Source organism: Schistocerca piceifrons, chromosome 1, assembly GCF_021461385.2.
Source record: "Schistocerca piceifrons isolate TAMUIC-IGC-003096 chromosome 1, iqSchPice1.1, whole genome shotgun sequence".
Taxonomy (NCBI): domain Eukaryota; kingdom Metazoa; phylum Arthropoda; class Insecta; order Orthoptera; family Acrididae; genus Schistocerca; species Schistocerca piceifrons.
The window spans coordinates 632,378,857-632,403,220 of NC_060138.1; the positions used below are offsets into that span (position 1 = coordinate 632,378,857).

At 41.7% G+C, this 24,364-nt stretch overlaps 1 protein-coding gene across 1 annotated transcript in view; it reads left to right on the forward strand.

The window, feature by feature from the left end:
- Positions 1-22,088, forward strand: part of LOC124804825 — a 63,626-nt gene extending 41,538 nt beyond the window's left edge. Inside the window, exon 3 of the mRNA XM_047265172.1 lies at positions 21,208-22,088. Within this exon, the coding sequence (XP_047121128.1) occupies positions 21,208-21,306 (99 nt within the window). The 3' untranslated portion in view covers positions 21,307-22,088. The remainder of the gene's footprint in view (positions 1-21,207) is intronic.
- Positions 22,089-24,364: the final 2,276 nt, after the last annotated feature.

The following is a 24,364-nucleotide window of genomic DNA, read 5'->3' on the forward strand; positions in this document are numbered from 1 at the left end:
GCTTTCCGAGTATGCAGACACAATAGTGCCTTTCTTAGCAGTCATATACAACTGCTCACTTGACGAAAGATCTGTTCCTAAAGACTGGAAAGTAGCACAGGTCACACCAATATTCAAGAAAGGAAATAGGAGTAACCCATTGAATTACAGACCCATATCACTGACCTCAGTTTGCAGTAGGATTTTGGAGCATATAGTGTGTACTTGAACATTGTGAATCACCTTGAAGAAAATGACTTATTGATACATAACCAACACGAATTCAGAAAATATCATTCTTGTGCAACACAGCCAATTTTTTATTCCCATTAAGTAAAGAGTGCTGTCGACAAGGGATCTCAGATCGATTCCATATTCCTAGATTAGCAGAAGGCTTTTGATACCGTTCCTCACAAGTGACTATTAATCATATTGCGTGCATATGGAGTATCATCTCAGTTGTGTGACTGAATTTGTGATTTCCTCTCAGAGAGGTCACAGTTCATAGTGATAGATGGTAAATCATCGAGTAGAACAGAAGTGATATCCGGCATTCCACAAGATAGTGTCATAGGCCCCCTGCTGTTCCTGATTTACATAAATGATCTAGATGATAATCTGAGCAGCCCTCTTAGATTGTTTGCAGATGACACTGTAATTTACCATCTAGTAAAATCATCAGACGTCAATTCCAGTTATAAAATGATCTAGAGAGAATTTCTGTATGGTGCGAAAAGTAGCAATTAGCACTAAACAAAGAAAAGTGCAAGGTCATCCACATGGATACTAAAAGAAATAGGATAAATTTAGGGTATACGATAAACTGCACAAATGTAAGGGCTGTCAATTTGACTAAATACCTAGGAATTAACATTATGAGCAACTTAAATTGGGAAGACCACATAGATAATGTTGTGGGGAAGGCGAAACAAAGACTGCACTTTGTTGGCAGAACACGTAGAAGATGGGACAAACCCACTAAAGAGTCAGCCTACATTACACTTGTGTGTCCTCTGCTGGAATATTGCTGTGCGGTGTGGGATCCTTACTAGGTAGGATTAATGGGGGACATTGAAAAAGTGCAAAGAAGGGCAGCTCAATTCGTGCTATCATGCAATAGGGATGAGAGTGTCACTGATATGATATGCGAGTTGGGGTGGCAGTCGCTGAAACTAAAGAGGTTTTCTTTGCAGTGAGATCTATTTACGAATCAATCACCAACTTTCTCTTCCGAATGTGAAAATATTTTATTGACACCCACCTACCTAGCGAGAAATGATCATCATCGATAAAATAAGAGAAATCAGAGCTCGAATGGAAAGATTTATGTGTTCCTTTTTCCCAGGCGCCATTTGGGAGTGGAATGATAGAGAAGTAGTATGAAAATGCTTTGATGAACCCTCTGCCAGGCACTTAAGTGTGAATTTCAGAGTAACCATGTACATGTAGATGTAGATGGTTCCACTCACACTCGAACTTTAGTTTTTGTAGTGCAAGTTTAAATTCTGTGATATTCAGTAAATTTACACCTGTACTATTCATTCTTGCTACATTAGCAGTGTCTCACTACTATGCAAGTTAACTGCCAAATGAGGCCTGCCTCTGTGTCTGCAGCTCGAAGCATTGGGTTGCAAAGTAGTTCGGGGTACATTACCAGATTGCATGCATAACGAATTTCGCAAACCATGGCAGGCATTAATTTTTAGGGAAACTCAATGTATTTCTTCATTTACTTGTCAATAGTTATAAGTATGATGGGTCTAATAATTAAATTTAATTAAAAACAGTAAGTACACAAATAAGATAAAATTCACTAAAACTTCATGAAAATACACATGGTTGTTTTTGATTATAGTCCTCTCAAATGTCATATAAATTAATTATAGTACCTCTCAAATGTCATATAAATTAAATAATGTGACCAGTGAAAAACATATAGACTAAAATTTAAGTTTGAGCCCGAGCTGAACTGTCACCTCACACTCGTTTCTCTTAGGAAGATCAAACGCTAACCACTAAACCACCATGAGTGCTAACATCCAGCACCTACACACAGATATGTCAGTTACATAATAGACCTTCTCTTGCGATTTTCTCAGATTTGCCAGAGTAGTACATCTTATTACTTGCACGTTATGCTGTTTAAGAGGCCTACTAAAGGTGTACAAAGTTGAAATAAATCTGTGATCCCAATATCGTGGCCTCCCCTTGTTAGATGTAAAGGAGAAACCACTTGTGGCAAATGTGGTAAGGCTGCCCACAAATTGGCTGTTCATCTCCTCAAAATTGTGTGAATGTCTCTGGGGCTACCATGCCTGGAGTAGAGACTGCTGTGTCTTTCTTGAGGAACAGGAAATTAAAACCAGAAGATGGATTCTCTGTGCTGAGGCCAAGAAGATTTATGAGACTGCAGCCCTGACTTTTGCTTCCTCCTTTGCTTCGGTTGTTAAACAGCCAGTACAGAAAACTGTTGCTGCTACACAAACAGAGATAGCAAGTGTTAGCACTAGTACCTGTGTTTGTCATTGTACATGTGCTGCTGCAGTTACTTCACAGCCCACACTCCCTCACAAAATGTCAGGCAAGTCTAACATTGCAGAGCTCCCTGCTCCTCCAAAGGTTCAGTTTGATCCACGGTCCAGTGCTGTCACTACCTTTACCACTGCTGTGGCAAAAAAATCAAAGCCCAAGCAGCCACCACTGATGGAGTCAGAAGTGAACAGACTGATGTTGATGTCATCCTATCTGATGCCTCTTTTGACTCTTTGGTAGAGCTAATTGACGTCTTATGTCGGACTAGGGCAGTCATCTCGCCCCAAGACTGAGCTCCTATCCATTACGGGCTCAATGACAAGGTGAAAGTACAATCCCCATTACAGTTGGCTCCCATATTACAGTGGAACATTAATTGGTTCCGGACACATGTAGAAACTGAAACTGTTACCACATGAATGCCCTCTGTGCCTGTGTTTACAAGAAATACGTTTCTAAAGCCACTGATACTCATGTATTATGGGGCTGTAAACTTCACTGAAAGGATGACCTCACTGGGGACATAGCTAAGGAAAAGGTTGCGTTGTTTGTCCATAATGCACACCACTTCTCTGCTCTCGCCCTGGCTACTGATCCACAAGCTGTTGCTGTTGAAATTCACACGTTTCAGAGGAACACTGTTTGCTCCCTGTATCTGCCTTCACAAGATGAAATATTCTCTGAGGCTCTCACAGATCTTACAGAACAACTCCTCCGGCCATTTCTTCTCGAGGAAGTTGTCAGTGCCTATCATGTTTTGTGGAGCTCAACCTGTACTTGCTGTTGAGGTTGGGATTTGGAGAGCCTCACGACATCTCACGAGCTGTCTATCCTTAATACGGGTACTCTCACCCAGTTTTGTGCTGCTGTGGGTCATTCTCAGCCATTCACATCTCCTGCTCTATGACCCCCGTAGACAATGTTCAGTGGGAAGTCATTGGCGACAATTCCAGTGACCACGTCCCACCCCACTTTCACCTACTGGATGGAGCATTACCTGAAGGGGGGGAAAAAAAGACAAACCACTAAAATGGATGGTCAGCAGAAGTAACTGGACACTGTTACCCAGCTGACTGTCTTTGAACACACAACTATGTCCAGAAATGCAGGGACCACATTACACGTATGAGCCATCATGACGCTGACTTGTTGTTGTTGTTGTTGTTGTTGTTGTTGTGGTCTTCAGTCCTGAGACTTGTTTGATGCAGCTATCCATGCTACTCTATCTTGTGCAAGCTTCATCATCTCCCAGTACCTACTGCAACCCACACCCTTCTGAATCTGCTTAGTGTGTTCATCTCTTGGTCTCTCCCCCTGCGGGTCCGGGGATTAGAATAGGCCCGAGGTATTCCTGCTTGTCGTAAGAGGCGACTAAAAGGAGTCCCTCCCCCTCAAGGGGGTAGTTAGCGCCTGCGTCCGGAGACGGACAGTTCCACGACCTATATTTGCGGTCATTTTGGTTTTTCACTTCTTCTCGTTTCTTCCTTCCTTTGGTTGGTTCCTTAGTTCGTTCTTCTCCATCTCACTGTCTTCCTTACTCTTTCCCTTGCCTTCTTCTCCTTGCCTTCTTCTCCTTGCCTTCTTCTCCTTGCCTTCTTCTCCTTGCCTTCTTCTCCTTGCCTTCTTCTCCTTGCCTTCTTCTCCTTGCCTTCTTCTCCTTGAAGGCCGACCCACGCGTTCGCACGCGTAGCCAGTGACGAGGTAACGCGTAATTCCCCGCCCTGGGTAGACAAGTAAGGCACGCACGTACCCCCTGGTAAAGGCCAGGCCCAGGGAGGGGTGATTGCCTGAGCTGATACCTTCTGACCATGCTGATTGGTCCCTCCGTCTGTTTCTCGGGAGGTGTGACCTGAGGTGTAAACATTCATCTAAGGCGGGAGTGCCCTCTGAGAGGGTCCCCACAAGGAAGGAGCGCGCCATCGGAGACGCTGGCAATCATGGGGGATTCCTCCGCAATGGATTTCTCTTCTTCTTTTCTCTCGACTTTTGCCCATAAACGGAAACTTGACCAGCCACCAGTGACAAAAGTACTACTGCCTGCCCCACAGTTCCTTGTAGTTTCTCGAGCTGAGGACGGCAAGGATTTTTCCTCTGTCAATCCTTTCGTTATCCAGAAGGGCGTAGATGCCATAGCCGGATCTGTCAAGTCATGTACCAGGTTGCGTAATGGTACCTTGTTACTAGAAACTGAGAGTGCCTTTCAGGCACAAAAACTGCTTCGGGCCACACTCCTGTACACATTCCCTGTCCGGGTGGAGGCTCACCGCACTTTGAATTCGTCTCGTGGTGTGGTATGTACTCAATCACTCGACAGATTGACTGACGAGGAGATTCAGTCTTTCCTCGCTGAGCAGGGCGTGACGGCTGTCCATAGGGTCATGAAAAGGGTCAACAATGACCTTGTACCGACCCGGACACTTTTCTTGACCTTTGATAGTGTTCAGCTGCCGTCGCATATCAAAGCGGGCTACAAGGTTATTTCTGTTCGCCCCTATGTCCCGACACCTACGTGCTGCTACCAGTGTCAGCATTTTAATCACACTCGCCAGTCTTGTTCCAATGCGGCTAAATGTGTCACTTGTGGCAGGGATGCCCATGAGGGTGACTGTCCACCTCCGTCTCCTCATTGTGTGAACTGTCAGGGTGACCATGCAGTGTCCTCCCGCGACTGTCCCATCTACAAGGAAGAACGCTGTATCCAAGAAATTTGGGTCAAAGAGAAAGTGTCCACCTCGGCTGCTCGCAAGCTATTTGCTAATAGGAAGCCCACGCTGCTCCCAGCGGGAAAATACAGTACTGTCCTCACCTCTCCTCGGACTACCAGGGAAGTGGCGACGCAGACATGCGATCTGACCTTCAGCACCACAGTCGTCCGTTCGGCGAGTGCTAAGATCGCGCGGTCGACGTCTCCTCTTCCTGCTGTCACCTCTCAGACACAAGCACCTTCATCAGCTTCTGCCAAGACGAAGACCCAGAAGTCAGATGCACGGGCCTTCAAGAAGGAACCGTCCCGTGCAGACTTCCTATGTACCTCGAACTCCCAGCTGTCGACCGGTACTTCCACCAAACGACCTTCCAAGAAGGCTCATAGGAAGCACAGTTCTCCTTCTCTGCCACGGCGCATTTCTTCTCCTGCGCCACCCAGCGGTTGCCGCCCCAGGCCGTCATCCGTTTCGCCTGGCCGCACCGCTGGTAGCCAAACATCTGGCCGTCCACCGGCGATGGAAGCTCCTCCTCCCGGCCATCTTAACGAGATGGCTGATGAACCTATAGAACCAATGGACGATGACTGTCCGCCTACTGATAGCGGCGGCAATGCTTGCTCGAAGCCAGGCCCTCAGCGGCCTTCGAGGTGACCCATTCTTTCATCTTCCTTTTCTTCTCATGATGGCACTTATTCACTGGAATATTCGCAGCATTCGCTCCAACCGAGAGGACTTGAAGTTGCTGCTGCGCTTGCACCATCCGCTCGTCGTAGCCCTCCGGGAAACGAAGCTATGCCCATGCGATCACATTGCCTTGGCACACTACACCTCTGTGCGTTTTGACCTACCCCCTGTGGTAGGTATTCCGGCTCATGGAAGGGTTATGTTGCTGGTCCGGGATGATATTTACTACGATCCCATCACATTGCACACCGGCCTGCAGGCAGTTGCCGTCCGAATTACTCTCCCCACTTTTACATTTTCCATTTGTACCGTTTACACTCCATCGTCATCTGCCGTTACCAGGGCAGACATGATGCAAATTATTGCTCAGCTACCTGCACCATTTTTGTTAACTGGAGATTTCAGTGCCCACCATCCCCTTTGGGGCTCTCCAGCATCCTGCTCGAGGGGCTCCCTGTTAGCAGACCTTTTCAACCAGCTCAATCTTGTCTGCCTCCATACTGGCTTCTTTCGGACACATCTCACACCTATTCCCATTTAGACCTCTCTATATGTACTACCCAACTTGCACGCCGGTTTGAGTGGTATGCCCTTTCTGATACATATTCGAGCGACCACTTCCCGTGTGTCATCCATCTCCTGCATCATACTCCCTCTCTGTGCTCAACTAGTTGGAACATCTCCAAAACAGACTGGGGGCTCTTCTTTTCCAGGGCGACCTTTCAGGATCAAACCTTCACAAGATACGATAGTCAGGTCGCACACCTCACGGAAGTCATTCTCACTGCTGCTGAATATTCCATCCCTCACACTACTTCTTCTCCACGTCGCGTACCGGTCCCCTGGTGGACCGCAGCGTGTAGAGACGCTTTATGTGCTCGCCGACGTGCTTTACGCACCTTTAAACGCCACCCTACAGTGGCGAATTGTATCACTTATAAACGATTACGTGCGCAGTGCCGTCGTATTATTAAAGAAAGTCAGCTGAGCTGCTTTCACAAGCACCTTCAACAGTTTTACTCTTTCTTCTGTTGTCGGGGTAGCCTGCGCCGGCTATCTGGCACTAAGGTCCACTCACCAGTTTCTGGCTTGGCGGTCGCGAATGACGTCCTTGTGGCCCATGAGGATGTCTCCAATGCCTTCGGCCGCTTTTTCGCAGAGGTTTCGAGCTCCGCTCATTACCACCCTGCCTTCCTCCCCCGAAAACAGGCAGAGGCGGCTAGGCCACCTAACTCCTGCTCCTCGAATCGTGAAAGTTATAATGCCCCTTTCACCATGTGGGAATTCGAAAATGCACTTGCCCGGTCACGGTCCTCTGCTCCAGGACCTGATTCTATTCATATTCAGATGCTGAAGAACCTTTCTCCTGCGGGTAAAGGTTTCCTTCTTCGTACTTACAATCGCATCTGGATTGAGGGACATGTTCGCGGGCCGGCCGCGGTGGTCTAGCGGTTCTGGCGCTGCAGTCCGGAACCGCGGGACTGCTACGGTCGCAGGTTCGAATCCTGCCTCAGGCATGGATGTGTGTGATGTCCTTAGGTTAGTTAGGTTTAAGTAGTTCTAAGTTCTAGGGGACTTACGACCTAAGATGTTGAGTCCCATAGTGCTCAGAGCCATTTGAACCATTTGAACATGTTCCCGCATGCTGGCGCGAGTCTATTGTTGTACCAATTCCTAAGCCGGGGAAGGACAAGCACTTGCCTTCCAGTTATCGACCCATCTCACTTACCAGCTGTGTCTGTAAGGTGAGGGAGCGTATGGTTAACTCTCGTTTGGTTTGGCTGCTCGAATCTCGACGCCTACTTACCAATGTACAATGTGGATTTCGTAGGCGCCGCTCTGCTGTTGACCATCTGGTTACCTTGTCGACCTTCATTATGAATAACTTTTTGCGGAAGTGCCCGACCGCGGCTGTGCTCTTTGATTTGGAGAAGGCTTACAACACCTGTTGGAGGGCGGGCATTCTCCGCACCATGCATACATGGGGCCTTCGCGGTCGCCTCCCTCTTTTTATTCGTTCCTTTTTAATGGATCGACAGTTCAGGGTATGTGTGGGTTCTGTCCTGTCAGACACCTTTCGCCAGGAGAATGGGGTGCCACAGGGCTCAGTTTTGAGCGTCGCTCTCTTTGCCATAGCGATCAATCCAATAATGGATTGCCTCCCAGTTGATGTATCAGGCTCCATTTTCGTGGACGATTTTACCATCTATTGCAGTGCGCAGCGTACATGTTTCCTGGAGCACTGTCTTCAGCGTTCTCTTGACCATCTTTACTCCTGGAGTGTCGCCAATGGCTTCCGTTTTTCTGCCGAGAAGACGGTCTGTATTAACTTCTGGCGCTACAAAGAGTTTCTCCCACCATCCTTATGACTCGGTCCTGTTGCTCTCCCATTCGTGGGGACAACAAAATGTTTAGGTCTTACATTTGACAGGAAACTTAGCTGGTCTCCACATGTGTATTATTTGGCTGCCCGTTGTACCCGTTCTATAAATGTCCTCCGTATTCTCAGTGGTATGTCGTGGGGAGCGGATCGAACCGTCCTACTTCGCCTATATCGGTCGATCGTCCACTCAAAGCTGGATTATGGGAGCTTCATATACTCCTCTGCACAGCCGTCCATCTTACGTCGCCTCAACTCCATACAACATCGGGGTTTACGTCTTGCGATCGGAGCGTTTTATACTAGTCCCGTCGAGAGTCTTCATGCTGAAGCCGGTGAATTGCCACTGACCTACTGGCGCGATATACTGCTTTGTCGGTTCCTTTTTTGACGACTCTCTCGATCGTCCATACGGGTTGTATGTCTCTGCCCTGCTACCCCTGGAGTTCGCTTTCGTCGCCTCCTTCAACACGTTGATTTTTCACTCCCTGCAACCTTTAGAGTGGGCGAAAGCCACACGCCACCTTGGCTCCAGGCTCAGGTTCGCGTTCACCTTGACCTCAGCTCGCTCCCAAAGGTGGTTACCCCCCGGTTCGGTCTACCACTCCCGTTTTGTCGAACTTCGTTCGAAGTTCATTAATATGACCTTCATTTATACAGATGGCTCTAAGACCAATGACGGGGTCGGGTGTTCTTTTATTGTCGGGGCACAAAGTTTCAAATACCAGCTCCATGGCCATTGTTCGGTCTTCACAGCTGAGCTCTTTGCTCTCTACCAGGCTGTTCTTTATATCTGCCGCCACCGACATTCTGCTTATGTCATCTGCTCCGATTCCCTGAGCGCCATCCAGAGCCTCAGTGATACGTATCCGGTTCACCCTTTCATGCACCGGATCCAACGCTCTCTTCAGCAGCTGGTGGACGACGGTTCTCCGGTTAGCTTTATGTGGGTTCCTGGCCATGTCGGTATCCCTGGGAATGAAGCTGCAGATGCCGCGGCCAAGGCTGCGGTCCTCCAGCCTCGGACAGCTTCTTGTTGTGTCCCTTCATCAGATTGTAGTGAGGTCATTTGTCGGCGCATTTTATCGCTGTGGCATGCTGATTGGGCTGCACTTACAGACAACAAACTTAGGGCCTTGGAACCTCTTCCCGCGACTTGGACGTCATCCTCACGCCCTTCTTGGTGGGAGGAGGTAGTTTTGGCCCAGTTACGGATTGGACACTGCCGGTTCAGCCATCGCCATCTGCTGACGGCTGCGCCGGCACCGTTCTGCCCATGTGGGCAATTGCTGATGGTCCACCACATTTTAACGTCCTGTCCGGATTTTACTACACTGCGTCTTGATCTTGGCCTGCCATGTACTCTCGATGCCATTTTAGCGGATGACCCAGGAGCAGCTGCTCGCATTCTTCGTTTTATCAACTTGACAAACCTGTCTAAGGACATTTGATTATGCTGTTTTTTTAATCCTATGCCTGTCAATCTTTTATCGTGTTTTCCCTTTTAGTTGCAGTTTTAAACTTGTGCCTCGCGGTGCATTCCTAACGTAGTCTGGGCGCTAATGACAATTGAAGTTGTGCGCCCTAAAACCACAAAAAAAAAAAAATCTCTTGGTCTCCCTCTACGATTTTTACCCTCCACGCTGCTCTCCAGTGGTAAATTTGTGATCCCTTGATGCCTCAGAACATGTCCTACCAACTGGTCCTTTCTTCTTGTCAAGTTGTTCCACAAACTCCTCTTCTCCCCAATTCTATTCAGTACCTCCTCATTAGTTACGTGATCTACCCCCATAATCTTCATCATTCTTCTGTAGCACCACATTTCGAAAGCTTCTATTCTCTACTTGTCCAAACTATTATGGCTACACTCCATACAAATACTTTCAGAAACGACTTCCTGACACTTAAATCTATACTCGATGTTAACAAATTTCTCTTCTTCGGAAACGTTTTCCTTCCCGTTGCCAGTCTACATTTTATATCCTCTCTACTTCGACCATCATCAGTTATTTTGCTCCCCAAATAACAAAACTCCTTTACTACTTTAAGTGTCTCATTTTCTAATCTAATTCCCTTAGCATCACCCGACTTAATTCGACTACATTCCATTATCCTCGTTTTGCTTTCAACTGCTCTTCCAAGTCCTTTGCTGTCTCTGACAGAATTACAATGTCATCGGCGAACCTCAACATTTTTATTTCTTCTCCATGGGTTTTAATACCTACTCCAAATTTTTCTTTTGTTTCCTTTACTGCTTGCTCAATATACAGATTGAATAACATCGGGGAGAGGCTACAACCATGTCTCACTCCCATCCCAACAGCTGCTTCCCTTTCATGCCCCTCGACTCTTACAACTGTCATCTGGTTTCTGTACAAATTGTAAATAGCCTTTCGCTCCCTGTATTTTACCCATGCCACCTTTAGAATTTGAAAGAGAGTATTTCAGTCAACATTGTCAAAAGCTTTCTCTAAATCTACAACTGCTAGTAACGTAGGTTTGCCTTTCCTTAATCTTTCTTCTAAAATAAGTCGTAAGGTCAGTATTGCCTCATGTGTTCCCATATTTCTACGGAATCCAAACTGATCTTCCCCGAGGTCAACTTCTACCAGTTTTTACATTCGTCTGTAAAGAATTTGCGTTAGTATTTTGCAGCTGTGACTTATTAAACTGATAGTTCAGTAATTTTCACATCTGTCAACACCTGCTTTCTTTGGGATTGGAATTATTATATTCTTCTTAAAGTCTGAGGGTATTTCGCCTGTCTAACACATCTTGCTCACCGGATGGTAGAGTTTTGTCAGGACTGGCTCTCCCAAGGCCGTCAGTAGTTCTAATGGAATGTTGTCTACTCCCGCGGCCTTGTTTCGACTCGGATCTTTCAGTGCTCTGTCAAACTCCTCACGCAGTATCGTATCTCCCATTTCATCTTCATCTACATCCTCTTCCACTTCCATAATATTGTCCTCAAGTACATCACCCTTGTATAAACCCTACTCCTTCCACCTTTCTGCTTTCCTTTATTTGCTTAGAACTGGGTTTCCATCTGAGCTCTTGATATTCATACAAGTGGCTCTCTTTTCTTCAAAGGTCTCTTTAATTTTCCTGTAGGCAGTATCTATGTTGCCCTATTGAGATAAGCCTCTACATCCTTACATTTGTCCTCTAGCCATCCCTGCTTAGCCATTTTGCACTTCCTGTCGATCTCATTTTTGGGAGGTTTGTATTCCTTTTTGCCTGCTTCATTTACTGCATTATTATATTTTCTCCTTTCATCAATTCAATATTTCTTCTGTTACCCAAGGATTTCTACTAGCCCTCATCTTTTTACCTACTTGATGCTCTGCTGCCTTCACTACTTCATCCCTCAAAGCTACCCATTCTTCTTCTTCTGTATTTCTTTCCCCCATTCTTTTCAATTGTTCCCTTATGCTCTCCCTGAAACTCTGTACAAGCTCTGGTTCTTTCAGTTTATCCAGGTCCCATCTCCTTAAGTTCCCACCTTTCTGCAGTTTCTTCAGTTTTAATCTACACTTGATAACCAATAGATTGTGGTCAGTGTCCAAATCTGCCCCTGGAAAAGTCTTAAAAGTTAAAACCTGGTTCCTAAATCTGTGTCTTACCATTATATAATCTACCTGATACCTTCTAGTATCTCCCAAAGTCCTCAGGTCATCTTAGGAGTCAACCTGTATTATGGTGAACTGGTGAATGCCACTCAGGAATGCGGGCCAGGCATTCAGGTCTTCAATGTTTTAAGTACCGCCTGACGGCAGAGAACCTCATCAGCATTTCGTGTTGCAAGAGTTGAAGCTCAGTGTGTAATTAAGAAGAGCAAGAAAGGTTCATGGCAAGTGTTCCTGGATTCCATCAACTGTTCCACTTTTTCTGCGAAAGTATGGGAAGCCATCAGTAGGATATCTGGAAAACACAGTCATGCCAGGATCTGGCATTTCATCACTAACATGTGACTATAGAGAGGGGGAAATCGGACTTCAGATCCAACAATTCTATGACTTACAACTACCCTTCCTCCATGTGGGAGCTGGAATCGGCTCTATATGTGACTTGTGATACTGCACCCAGTCATGACCAAATCCAGTACTGCATGCTTCAACAGTTACCAGCAGCATCAAAGGAAATCTTCCTAGATTGTTTTAATCTTATATGACACACAGGTAGCTTCCCAAAGTCATGGAGAGAGGCACTTTTGATACCTCTCTGCAAACCGGGAAGGACTGCACTTCTCCTAATAGTTATCAGAATATCGCCTTAATGAGCTGTGTATGAAAGACCCTGGGACGAATGGTTACAGTCGTCTAGTCTGGTTATTAGAGACCGGGCAACTCGTTAGCCGCTCTTGCTGTGGGTTCCAAAGATTTCAGTCCACTGTCAACAGCCTGTCCTGCGGGAGGCAGCTATTCAGCGGGCTTTCCTACATAAGCATCACTGTGTTCACATATTTTTCAGTTTCAGTAAGGCATACGATGCTACTTGAAGACGAAGTATTCTTGCACAACTGCATTTGGTCGCCACCTTCCCACCTTCATATGGTCTTTCCTGTCTCAGCGGTTTATAGAACCTGAGTTGATGACATGTTGTCAAATCATTTTGAACAGAAGGATGCTGCCCCTCTGGGCAGTGTTTTAAGTGTTACCCTCCTTGCCATGGCCATAAACAGTATCTTATCTACAGTAAGCAACCCTGTACGGTGCTCTTATTTGTAGATTATTTTGCTTTTTTTCTATTCCTCCTCCAGTGTTGCAGCAGTGAGCTGTCAGTTGCAACTTACAGTGTGGGGGTTGCAGGAGTGGACTGCGAAGACAGGGTTTCATTTATCTACAGGTGTGTGTGTGTGTGTGTGTGTTTTTGTTTTAATCATTTTTGTGATGTTTTTAATTTACCTGCTGTGCATATATGAGGGCACTGTTCTACATCTTAGAGACTCTGTGAGGTTTCTGGGCCTCATTTTTGACTTCAAATTGTCATGATTGCCACTCCTGACCTGAAAGCTAGAACCCAGGAGGTTAAGTGCATTAGCCACAACTTTTGGGGAGTGGCCATGACGCGTCTGCTCCAGTTTTATAGGGCTTTTGTGGTTTCGTGGCTTGACTATGGGTGCACGGTGTATGGATTGGTGAGGCTTTCTTATTTGAAGGTATTGATGCTATCCACTATGAGGGGAATTAGGCTGGCAATGGGTGCTTAATAGGACCAGCCCCATACACCCTGTCTCTTTGCCGAGGCTGGTGAACTGCCACTTGAAATTCGATGCCAAGTCCTCATGCTGCTTCAGATATGTAAACTTGTCACAGCTCCAAATTCACTCTCATACCGTACCATTGCTCATTCCCCTCTGGAATGCCTTTTCTCCCATTGTCCATGAGCAATAAGGCCATTTGGGATCTGCTTGTGGCATGTGCTGGAGTCACTTGGAGTGGAGCAAGAGCTTTATCAGTCTACCACTCCTTATCCGCTGTATGTTTCCCAGTGTAAGAATTGCGGTCATTGGTGCATCACCTCCATGCATTTAATAACAATCTAAGTAATTTTGTGGGGGTTCAGGATGTGTTTGCACACTGGTTAAATTTAGTGAACAGGTACTACTTAACACTGCATTTGATGCTGAACTAGCTACAATCCAAGGTATGATATAAAAGTAATAGAATTTTTTAAAAATTTTGCAGGCTTTATAAATTCAGTTTTTTCTTTCACATGTTCCTGATGTATGTTTGCATTTTCAGCGGTTTTGAATATTTAGTTTATTGTTGACAGTTGAAAAGGTCATATGCGTTTTTGAGTCCTCAGTGAATTTTTCCTTAAAAAAAGGTAAAATAAAAGAATATGTATTAAATTTTGCTTGAAAAATAAAGTGCAGCACCACATTTGAAATGTTGACTGTGGCATTTGACAAACCTGCTATGAGTAAGACAAGAGTTTACAATTGCTTTAACTGTTTCAAGGAGGATCGAGAAAATAATGAAGATGATGACTGCTGTGGATGCCCTAGCACATTAATTACTGATGAAAATGTGGAAGAAGTAAGGAAAATTTTTCCAAAAAGTCACTGACTCACCAACAGAGAGGTTGCTGATGATGTAGGCATATACTTCAGCTGATGTCAAGCAATTTTTTAAGATGATTTTGACATGAAATTTGTAGCAACAATGTTTGTTCCGAAATTGTTGAATTTTGACCAAAAACAATGATGTCTTTACATCACAGATCGAAATTGTTAACAGATGGTGAAACATGGGTATATGGGTATGACATTGAAACCAAGGCCCTATCATCCCAAATGAAACTGCCTGGAGAGCCAAGATAAAAAAAAAAAAATAAAAGAAAATAAATAAAAAAATATAAAAAATTCATCACGTTCGATCACTATTTCCTACATTACAGTTGGATGGTTTCCTGTTGTATGGCCATACACTCAGTAAGGAATACTACCTGAAAGTTATGTGCCATTTGCATGAAGGGATTCAAGGAAAATAACCAGACCTATGGCATAACCACTCATGGAAATTGCATCATGATAATGCTCTCACTCACACCTCAATGCTTGTTCATGGTTTTTAGCAAATAACAAAACTGTTATTTTGCCTCAACCACCATATTCACTGGACATAGACCCCTGTGACTTCTATTCATGAGGCTGAAGAGAACCATGAAAGAATGGCATTTTGCCTTTATTGATGAGATAAAATCAGACTCACTGAACATGTTGAACACCATAACAAAAACTGAGTTCCAGAAGTGTTTCGAAAAGGAAAAAAAGCACTGGCGCAAGGTATTATATTTGAGGGGGATTAGTTCGAAGCTGACTAGGTTGACATTGACAAAAAAATACAGATTCTGTAAGAAAAACAAATTCTCATTATTTTTTGACTGTACCTTGTGTAACCTATACCTCCTGTCAGGTAGAGATATTCCTATCAAGAGATGGAAGAGATATCACATCAATTACCCCTCCCATTTATCCTGTTGGTTGGTTGGGGTGCCTTAGACTTACTGTTGTGCAGTTCTAGGCTCGTATCTATAATGGCATGTCCATAATGTTTTGTGTGATGGTGACCATTACTTTAGTGTTTTATCAGTACCACATTTGAGACCTAATGATGCTTTACCAAGGCAGGCCTTAGAAAAAGTCAGTTAGACAGCATACTCCTCTGAAGCCTGTATCAAAATATTCCAATAAAACGACATTAAGAGAGCACAAAAGGGATCACCTGCACAGTGCATAATGTGGTACCTTGCCATTCTGGACCATCTGGTACTATGCTAGTATCAAGAGATAGTGAGATCATCAGAAATGGACAAAGGGCATTACAGTGAGAAATAATCTTGATTTTAAGTAAAAGACTATGAGCAGAAATGTGTTACTTAATCAAACAGAAGTTGGATTATTGGGAATAGTATGTCGCTTCAATGAATGTACTTGCAACAGACACCCAGATGTGAGCTGAACTGTGATATATCAGCTTTCCCAGCTGTAATACCTGGAGTTTTAGACTGAGGGTACTTCATATTAATTCTTCTGACAAGGCAAAATAACTGGCAATGTACTTCACTGATATGCTTACTTCAAACTTTTCTCTCACATATTTTAATCAACACTGAATTTTTTTTAACATAGCATAGCATTCTATCTTTTAAAACCTGACAGATAGATACCTGCAATGCCCTTTTACAGACTGGGAAATTAACAGTGAACTAAAACAATGTAAAGGTACCTTCCCAGTGCCAGATATCCTAATAGTGTTTAATGGGATTGGTCTGTCAGACTCTTTTTGTGCCTAGGAACAATAAATTTGCTTTCACGATTTCAGTGCAGATTTCAAAGGTCCGTATCCACAGCCCACCACCTTTTATTACTAGTCTTCTGTCAGGGAGGCCTTCATGCTTCGACATGACCATATAATCCAAGTTACACCCCCCCCCCCCCCCCCCCCCTCCATGTAACTTTCCAACATCCATTAAAATTTTCTCACCCCATTGTTATTACAGAGTTTGAGTTGGCATCTCTCTTACTAATTAACATATACAGGAAAACTGGGTTCTTAGAGTTTAAAAGGAAGAAACAGAATAGGTGTTGAAAGAGGAGAAATAAAGGGCAGAAAAGTAACGTTATTTAACAGTAGCAAAACTTGATTGGCCAGTTCAATAAATGTGTTTGCTAGAAAATGGAGAGCTATAATCAACTATAGGAAAATGCTGACAGCAGTTGAACTAAGTTAGTAATCTCAAAGATAAGTGAGGAGGAAAACAGAAGGAGAAGGAAGAGTTATACTGCTAGGTAAAAATTTTGGAGTGGTATTGGCCAGCAGCAATAGGAAAAATTGGGTTAGTAAACTAAATTGTTGTCTTCCATAAAAGTTGGGGCAGTGGGGACTTCGAAAATGGAATATAGTACTGAGTGGGACTCAGACAAAATTGATACAAATATTAAACAGACCAATTTGGCTCTTATGGAAGGTCTGTGATACAATGATTGGTAACTTGCTTAAAAAGCAAATGAGCACAGAGCTGAATGGGCATCATAGGGCAGTACAAGATCTTGTGTTGATACTATCCTACTGGATGCTGTAAGAAGGCAGGATATACTTCTAATGACTGAAAACCTAATATCAGAGGATAAAGATTTGTCTCACTATTCGGATCAGGTGTATATCTTTTTAGGTTAAATTCAAAATTCAGAGAGGCAACTTTAAAGTAAATTAAACTGGGACTCTCATTTTATAGCATGAGCATAGAGGAAAGGGGAGTGAACTTGTATAATCATAATATTAAGGAGGAAAAAAGAAACACCATGTTAATTAAGTATACATTCCAAAGTGCAGAAATCTAATTTTCTGTAAATCAGTATCTAGAAACATTAACTTGTGGGTTACTATTGTTGCCATGTTCAGGCCATTACTGAGAAATTGAAAAACTTACATGGGAAGCCTTGTGAAAGCTGCATAGACACACATCCACCTGTGCCAATGGATTAAAATAAACTTAATACAGAATACTGTTGAAAGATAAACAGAGAAAGTAATAATAAAAGAGGATAATAGTTGTAATAAAGAAAATTTATGAATGATAGTAGAAGTGTAGCAGTGACTTTCTTTCTCACATTTGTCCTTTAGGTAATAGGAGAGAGAAAAATGCTCTTAAGAAGTTGATAAGAGAAGCCAAAGTAACTTCAGTAAAATTGAAAGTCCATCTGAAATGTAGAGTATATTAATATCCATGTAGAATAAAGTTTGTATGAGGCACTGTAAAGCTGTTGCTTTATAATATGTAATGTTCTTTGTAATAAATGTAATATACCATATAATTAACTCTATATTTTTCAATAAATCAAAATATTTGGTTATCAAGCTTTTCTGTGGGAAGGGTGATTCCTAGACTTCTGTAACTAAGTCAAGTCTCTTTCCTTAGATTATATAAAAAATTTGAAATAGTAATGCATGCAAAAGTTTCAACTCACGGATGGAGAAATGACATGTTGAATCGGTTTAAATTTTTACTTCAAAAGTGATATTCAACTGAGACTCTTAGCTGTTCAGTCAGTGAGGGCTTACCAGGATTTCCCAATAATCACAATATATCTTTTGTTAATACAATACATTTGATTGTATTGGTAATGACATTTTGTTGTAGTTAAAGTTTTAAAGAATAAATAGTTTCTCATGTACCTAATTTGGTTAATAGAAAATTGAGAAAGTTCTGATATGCCATTGAAGTAATATGGAGGGATGACCCATCATCATCTGCATGGGAGAAAACTACAATAGGCTTAGGTTTAGATTATGATAATTTGCTGTTCTCAGTGCATCTGAATGATCTACCATTTTATTTTTTACAGGTATCAGAATTGGTTATTTCTTCAGGTGATAGAAGCATTATTTTGTGAAATTTATCAAGTCTTCTTGCCCAAATGACGATGTTTTAAACAGTAAAAAACTGACTTGTTGAATTTTGTACTCTAAATAATGTGATGGTTTTGCGTAACATAGTGTAAAATGAAAGTAATAGAGAGGATAGAAACTTAAAAGTTCTAGTAGGAGCATGTTGTTGAAAACATAACATGTTAAAGCCATGTAGTGACTGACTAAAGTATTTAGGTTTAGGTACTTTTATCATATGAATAATTGTAAACTTCAGGAATTTAATGTGTTTTGTGCATTATGTTCATTCATTGATCCCTTTTATGATAGTATTTTGGGGGTAGCTGTACCCTTAGGGACAAAGTATGTAATACACTAAATATGTTGAATTAAGTGTAAGGTTCACAAATGAAAAGTCTCATATCTATACACTTATTTCTGATCTTGTCTGATTTTAGAACAGTAATTTGATGGTTTGCTAAAATTTATTCTTCTAGATACATAATCTACATTGATAATCTAGATATTATTGGTTTCTGAGAAAAATCTGTTTCTGTTTATCCAAATTGGGAATCAGTGAAACCAGCTGCCCCTGTCTGTTCTTTCTTGTTTTTTTGTATATTGACCAATAATGTTCTTACACTTTTAAAACACAGTGACTGCACAAAGCATGTACAGTTGTTCATATAAGAAGTAAAATATTTCTCTGTTAAAAAAAAAAAAAAAAAAAAACTAAAAAAAAAAGTTAATCAATTTTTCATTGTACAGTAGTCTCCCGTTAATCCGAACTAATTGGGACCGCACCTTGTTCGGATTCCAGATTTGTTCAGATTAGCCAGAATTGCGGTGAAGAGTTTCCAAAATAAAGTATACCAAGCAGATAAGTAGGTACACCATTGTAACAAATGGGAACAAGTGTGGGAAAAATGGCTCACTCACTCCGTGCCCTTTTTGTTGTGCTTTGTTGAAACCTTTGTAGTGTCTGAGATCAGTGCACTGCCAGTTGGCTCACAAAGCGCTTAGTTATGTTAGTTATCGATTGCTGGCACTCATAACACTTGTATTCATTCGGGTGTAGTGGTGTACATATTTTTGTCATGAGTAAATGGAAACATACACCGTTAACTCTCAAAGAAAAACTGATTGCTTTGAAGTGGATAGACAATGGTGAGTCCTGTGCAACATCTTCGGGAAAAACGGTCGAAATTTGGCAGACTTTTAAACAGTCCCGGTACGATAAAGTGGATGAAGCTCTTTACCTTTGGTTTGCGCTGGAAAGAGAAAGGGAAACTTCTTTGAGTGGCGCACAGGTTCAGGAGAAGGCTGTTTACCTGATGAACAAGTAAATGAATGGTGATGAGTCTTTTAGTGTGAGTAAGGGTTGGTTGGACAGATTCAAAAAACGTCATGGAATCCATCAGCTAACAATTACTGGAGAGAAGCTTTCTTTTGACCGTGATGCAGTGAAGGAATACTTGCGAGAGTTCGAAAAAATAAGAGGGTGAAAGGATTCTCCCCAACAAATTTATAATGCTGACGAGACTGGTCTTAATTTTAGGGCGTGCCAACAAAACGCCTGGCATCAAAAGCAGAAGACCATGCTCCTGGTTTAAAATGTTCAAAGATCGCGTGACTATATTAGCGTGCAGCAACACTGCTGATAATCACAAGCTGCCTTTAATGCTGATCGGCAAATCTGCTAGGCCCAGACCTTTTGAAAACTGCAACATGAAGTCCCTGCCCGTATATGATAGCAATCAGAAAAAGCCTGGATGGATGGTAAGCTGTTCAAAGAATGGTTTCACGGCCAGTTTGTTCCCTCTGTTTGACGGTTTTCTAAGGAAAACCATTTGTCTCCCCGTACAGTCCTTTTCATTGATAATATGCCATCTCACCCCAGCACTGAGGAATTATGTGATGGAGAAATTGTGGCAAAGTTTTTGCTGTCGAATGTTGCACCGCTTCAACAGCCGACGGACCAGGGTGTACTGCAAACATTAAAACTGAGGTACAGAAAATTTTTTTTTAAGAATGGTGATTGAAGGTGATAGCATTCCTTTAGTGGACAAAATAAAAAAGACGAGTGTGAAGGATGTTGTTTATTGGGCCGCTGAGGCATGGCAGAATATTTCAGAAAATACTCTGAGAAAATCGTGGAGAAAACTGTGGACATCTCTTGAGTTTCAGGACTACCTAGTTGAAAATGAATAGGAAAATCTACTACAAATGATACAAATAATCCCTGGATGTGAAGAAGCTAGTGAAGGAGACATAGATGAGTGGATAGCAGCAGATGGGCATGTGTGGAGAGCCTTACTGATGCTGATTTAGTTGCTGTTGTGACTCAAGACCAGGAAGATACGGACCACTGTGACAGAATTGACAATGAGCCTGAAAGTGACAAAGGAGATCTGGTGCCGCACAGTGATGCAGCAGAAGCCCTTGACCTCGCGCTACTTTATGTGGAGCAACAACCCACTGCTACACCTGCTGATTTGATTTTTATGAGACGATGGTGCAACTATACATCATGTAACACTGTCTTCATTATGCCAGAAAACAATTATTGAGTTTTCGTCATCTAAAAAGTAGGGATAAAATGTCTGTTGTATTTTAGTAAGTTTAACATATTTCCTTTCATTGTTATGCATTGTTTAAACCTGTTCTCTTTCCAATTTTTCTAATACATGTGTTCTGTACTGTGCAAATTAAAATAGTGTGTATGTACAGCAGTTTACTGCACAGTTTTCCATATTGGACAAAAATTTTTCATGTTAGGATTAACCAAACGTTTGGATTACTGGGGTTCGGACTAGCGTTACTCTCCTGTAATTGCAGCAAAAATGGTGAAAGTGTATTATTGTTCTCCTCCCTTATAAATTATGGCGAAAGTAATAGTGTTTGGTAGTGTTAATGCATGTGCTATATTGACAAGTCAGAACTTCCACTACTCACTATTTCCAGGCTCTACCAAAGTGCAAATTTATTGTGAAACTGAACTACTGTTTGTTGCCAATTCATCAAGCTTAGGATCGCTTGTTACTGTTTGCAGGTGAAACCTCGTACTCTGTCAAGGGAATGTGTGTTGGTGTTAACCAGAGAAGCTGCCCATCAGGACACTCCACCTGTTGGGGACACAGCAGCCCAGTAGTTGCTTCTTTCCACAGTCATTTTTTTTTTTACTATATTTATTTTATATGCGACAGCAATAGTGTTATAAAATAAACTGAACTCTGAAGGTGATATTGAGTGTGAATTGTGTACATACAACTTTTATTCTGAGACTGTGCTGTTTATTCTCTAAGTGTTATTTTTATTTAAAATATTTAACTTTATATAAAGGATATAATCATAATTTTTTTTTAAATACAGACATACGCTGTGATCAGTGATGATATGTGAAACAACTTTTTACAATGAAACATTCGCACTGACAAAGACATTGTAACAATTGATTTTTTTTCTTTGATTCATGCATTAGGTATATAACAGACCAAATATTTTTTTCCCTGACTGCTTTGTGTGTGTGTGTGTGTGTGTGTGTGTGTGTGTGTGTGTGTGTGTGTGTGTGTGTGTTCATGCTGTAACTTTTCTTGGAAATGTTAACTTCAGCTATGATCAGTGCTGCTTTGTCACAAGTCACATGAAAGTGAATAAATCTTAAAATGTAACTTTTTTTTAGTTCTGATTATGTTGTAGGTTTTGTATTATATGTGTAAAGAAACCAAATAAGTTCTTTTCTGAATGCTTTAATGTAGAGGCTGTGTGCATTTGTGAGAATGACGATGAATGGTTTGTTCAGTCCTATAGTGTACAATTGTATACAGCATATTTCAGATCAGACAAAACTGTGTGTTTATATTGACCAAAAAAAGTAAAAAGTATCATTTAATCATCTGAAAGGACTCTGTAATAAACTCATTAAAAGTGAAATTATATTCTCTCCATTTCTTATATGTAAATATATCAAAATTCATTGACATTCTTTAGTTATAGAAATAAGATAATTAATTTTTGTTTATAGCAGTATTATACAAAGTTTGTAAAGTCATAATTTTATGTGTGAAGTAATGACTCGAAACAGAGGGGATATATTTTATATTCATAATTTCTTAACAGTGAATGTCTTTGAATTACGATTGTAGAAGTGCATACCATTTCCAATTGATTTATCGCTGCATCAATATCATTCACCTGGAATGAAAACTGATCCTGCATAGCAACTGTCAGCCAGTAGCACTTGGCAGGATACATTACTTTCTAGTCATACAGGAGGATGTTTGTTATTGCTACAGACTGAGTAGAATGATAGTTAAATTTTCAAAAACTTGTTTAACTCTCTATGTTCAGGAGCATCCTCAATGTTTTTGAATGTTGTGTTTATAAGATATATTATTTTTTATCGTTAAGTCACCTCATCAGCACTGTGACTGGGGGAGTGGACGCACTGACTTCATAGGACAGTTTGTCACGTGAAATCTGAAGCTGCAATGCTCAGCTGATTCTGTACTCCCAATATGTACATTAATTAAAATTGAGCATATAAACAGTGCTATTAACTGCTGTTTGAAGAAGACATGACATTGAAACCAACAGGAAATTCTCACATCCATAGCACAAAGCACCATCTCAAATGTTTCCTCACATTATAAAATATTATAACATGCTTATATATTACTTTTTAAAAAATACCATTATCTTTCTTCTTTAAAGTGTTCCACTATGCTGAAAGAGATGGGTGAATAGATCTCAGTGTGATTAATGACTGTATATTACTACAGTTCTACTTTTTAAAATCTTTTCCTCCTTTCGTCTTTGGCTTACGTTGTTTGCAGTATGATCAGTATAATTGTTGGTCATCAAAATAACACAAGATGCTCCTCCTATCAGCTTCAGATAGAACTAGCTCATTCATTTGGCATGGTAATTTTCCTAACATTCCCTCATGTGTCTTCTGGGTAGCAAGTACAGGACAATTGTTTTTACGGAGCTGAATGATTAGAGAAATTTGTTATTATCTTTATTGTGGTACTTGTAGAGTGTGTATCTACAAGGTGGTATTTGAATGACATCCTCTTATGTTATTATTTGAAAGTAAATGTTGAAAGTATCTCAGCAATCCTTAATCAGTATTTCAGTGAAAGTTTTTTATAGCAAGGGATTGTGAAATATTGTTTCTTTGTTTACTCTTGTAAATAGCTCACTACCTGCTTTCATGGCATTCTCTTATAATGCCATGCTATATCTGTTTCCTTAGTACTTTACGTCATGGATAGTTGCAGTTAATTCTAATTTTATGTTTGGTGTATTTAAGGGAAGTGATAAGAAGTTAAGCGTTTAAATCCTGCTTGCACAGAGTAAGATTATGCAATGTGGAAGGTACACATAGCTACAGGATTTGCCTTTAAAAGACTTATACAGTTATATGAAAGGAAATTGGAAATCAAAAAACTAGATCAAGACTATGAACTTTTCTGTAGAGCTTATCAAAATCATCCTCCAGTCTGAAAATTCCAATACATAGATCGTGCTGTTCCCATTCAGCCATGTGCAGCATGGGTGCTCATGAGTGCCTGTGCGTTGCTCATCAGGCAGGTGCACATAGGGTAGTTTGCCCACCAGGTGACCCCATTGCATGGTATTGTAGTGCCTTTTCTGTCATCTGCATGATCATTTATCCACTGGTGCCCGAAGGTGCTCAATGGAGGCATACGTTTGTATATGGCTCAGATTCCTGACTGTCTGTGCATGAGCTGTTTGTCCACGCATGCCTGCAGACGCTCCCTCAAGTTGGAACAAGTGGATGTAATGACCTAGTTTCTTTTGTTAGGTGTCCATAAATGTGAAGTATGCAAAAGGTGATTGGTACAACAGGAGTCACAGAAGATACTTTTAAAGTTCACATTAGAGAATTTGTATATGTTCATTCAGACATTTTAGGATAAACGTGGTTAAAAAAATTGTGCCTTGAAAATTTGGAAATAAATCACTTTTCTTTGGGCAACAGGCTATAAGCCCACAAATAGGAAAAATGAATATGAATTTCTTAGATATAACAGTGACAGCATTATTTGAGCAAAGTGGTATAAGAATACTATGAATCCTTAGAAATGAAAGTAGCTTGCAGGGCATATTGCCAAATGCTTACCAGAACCTTCAATGTACGATGTATGGGGTGAGTGATCTGTGCTGTTATACACAGAAATAGA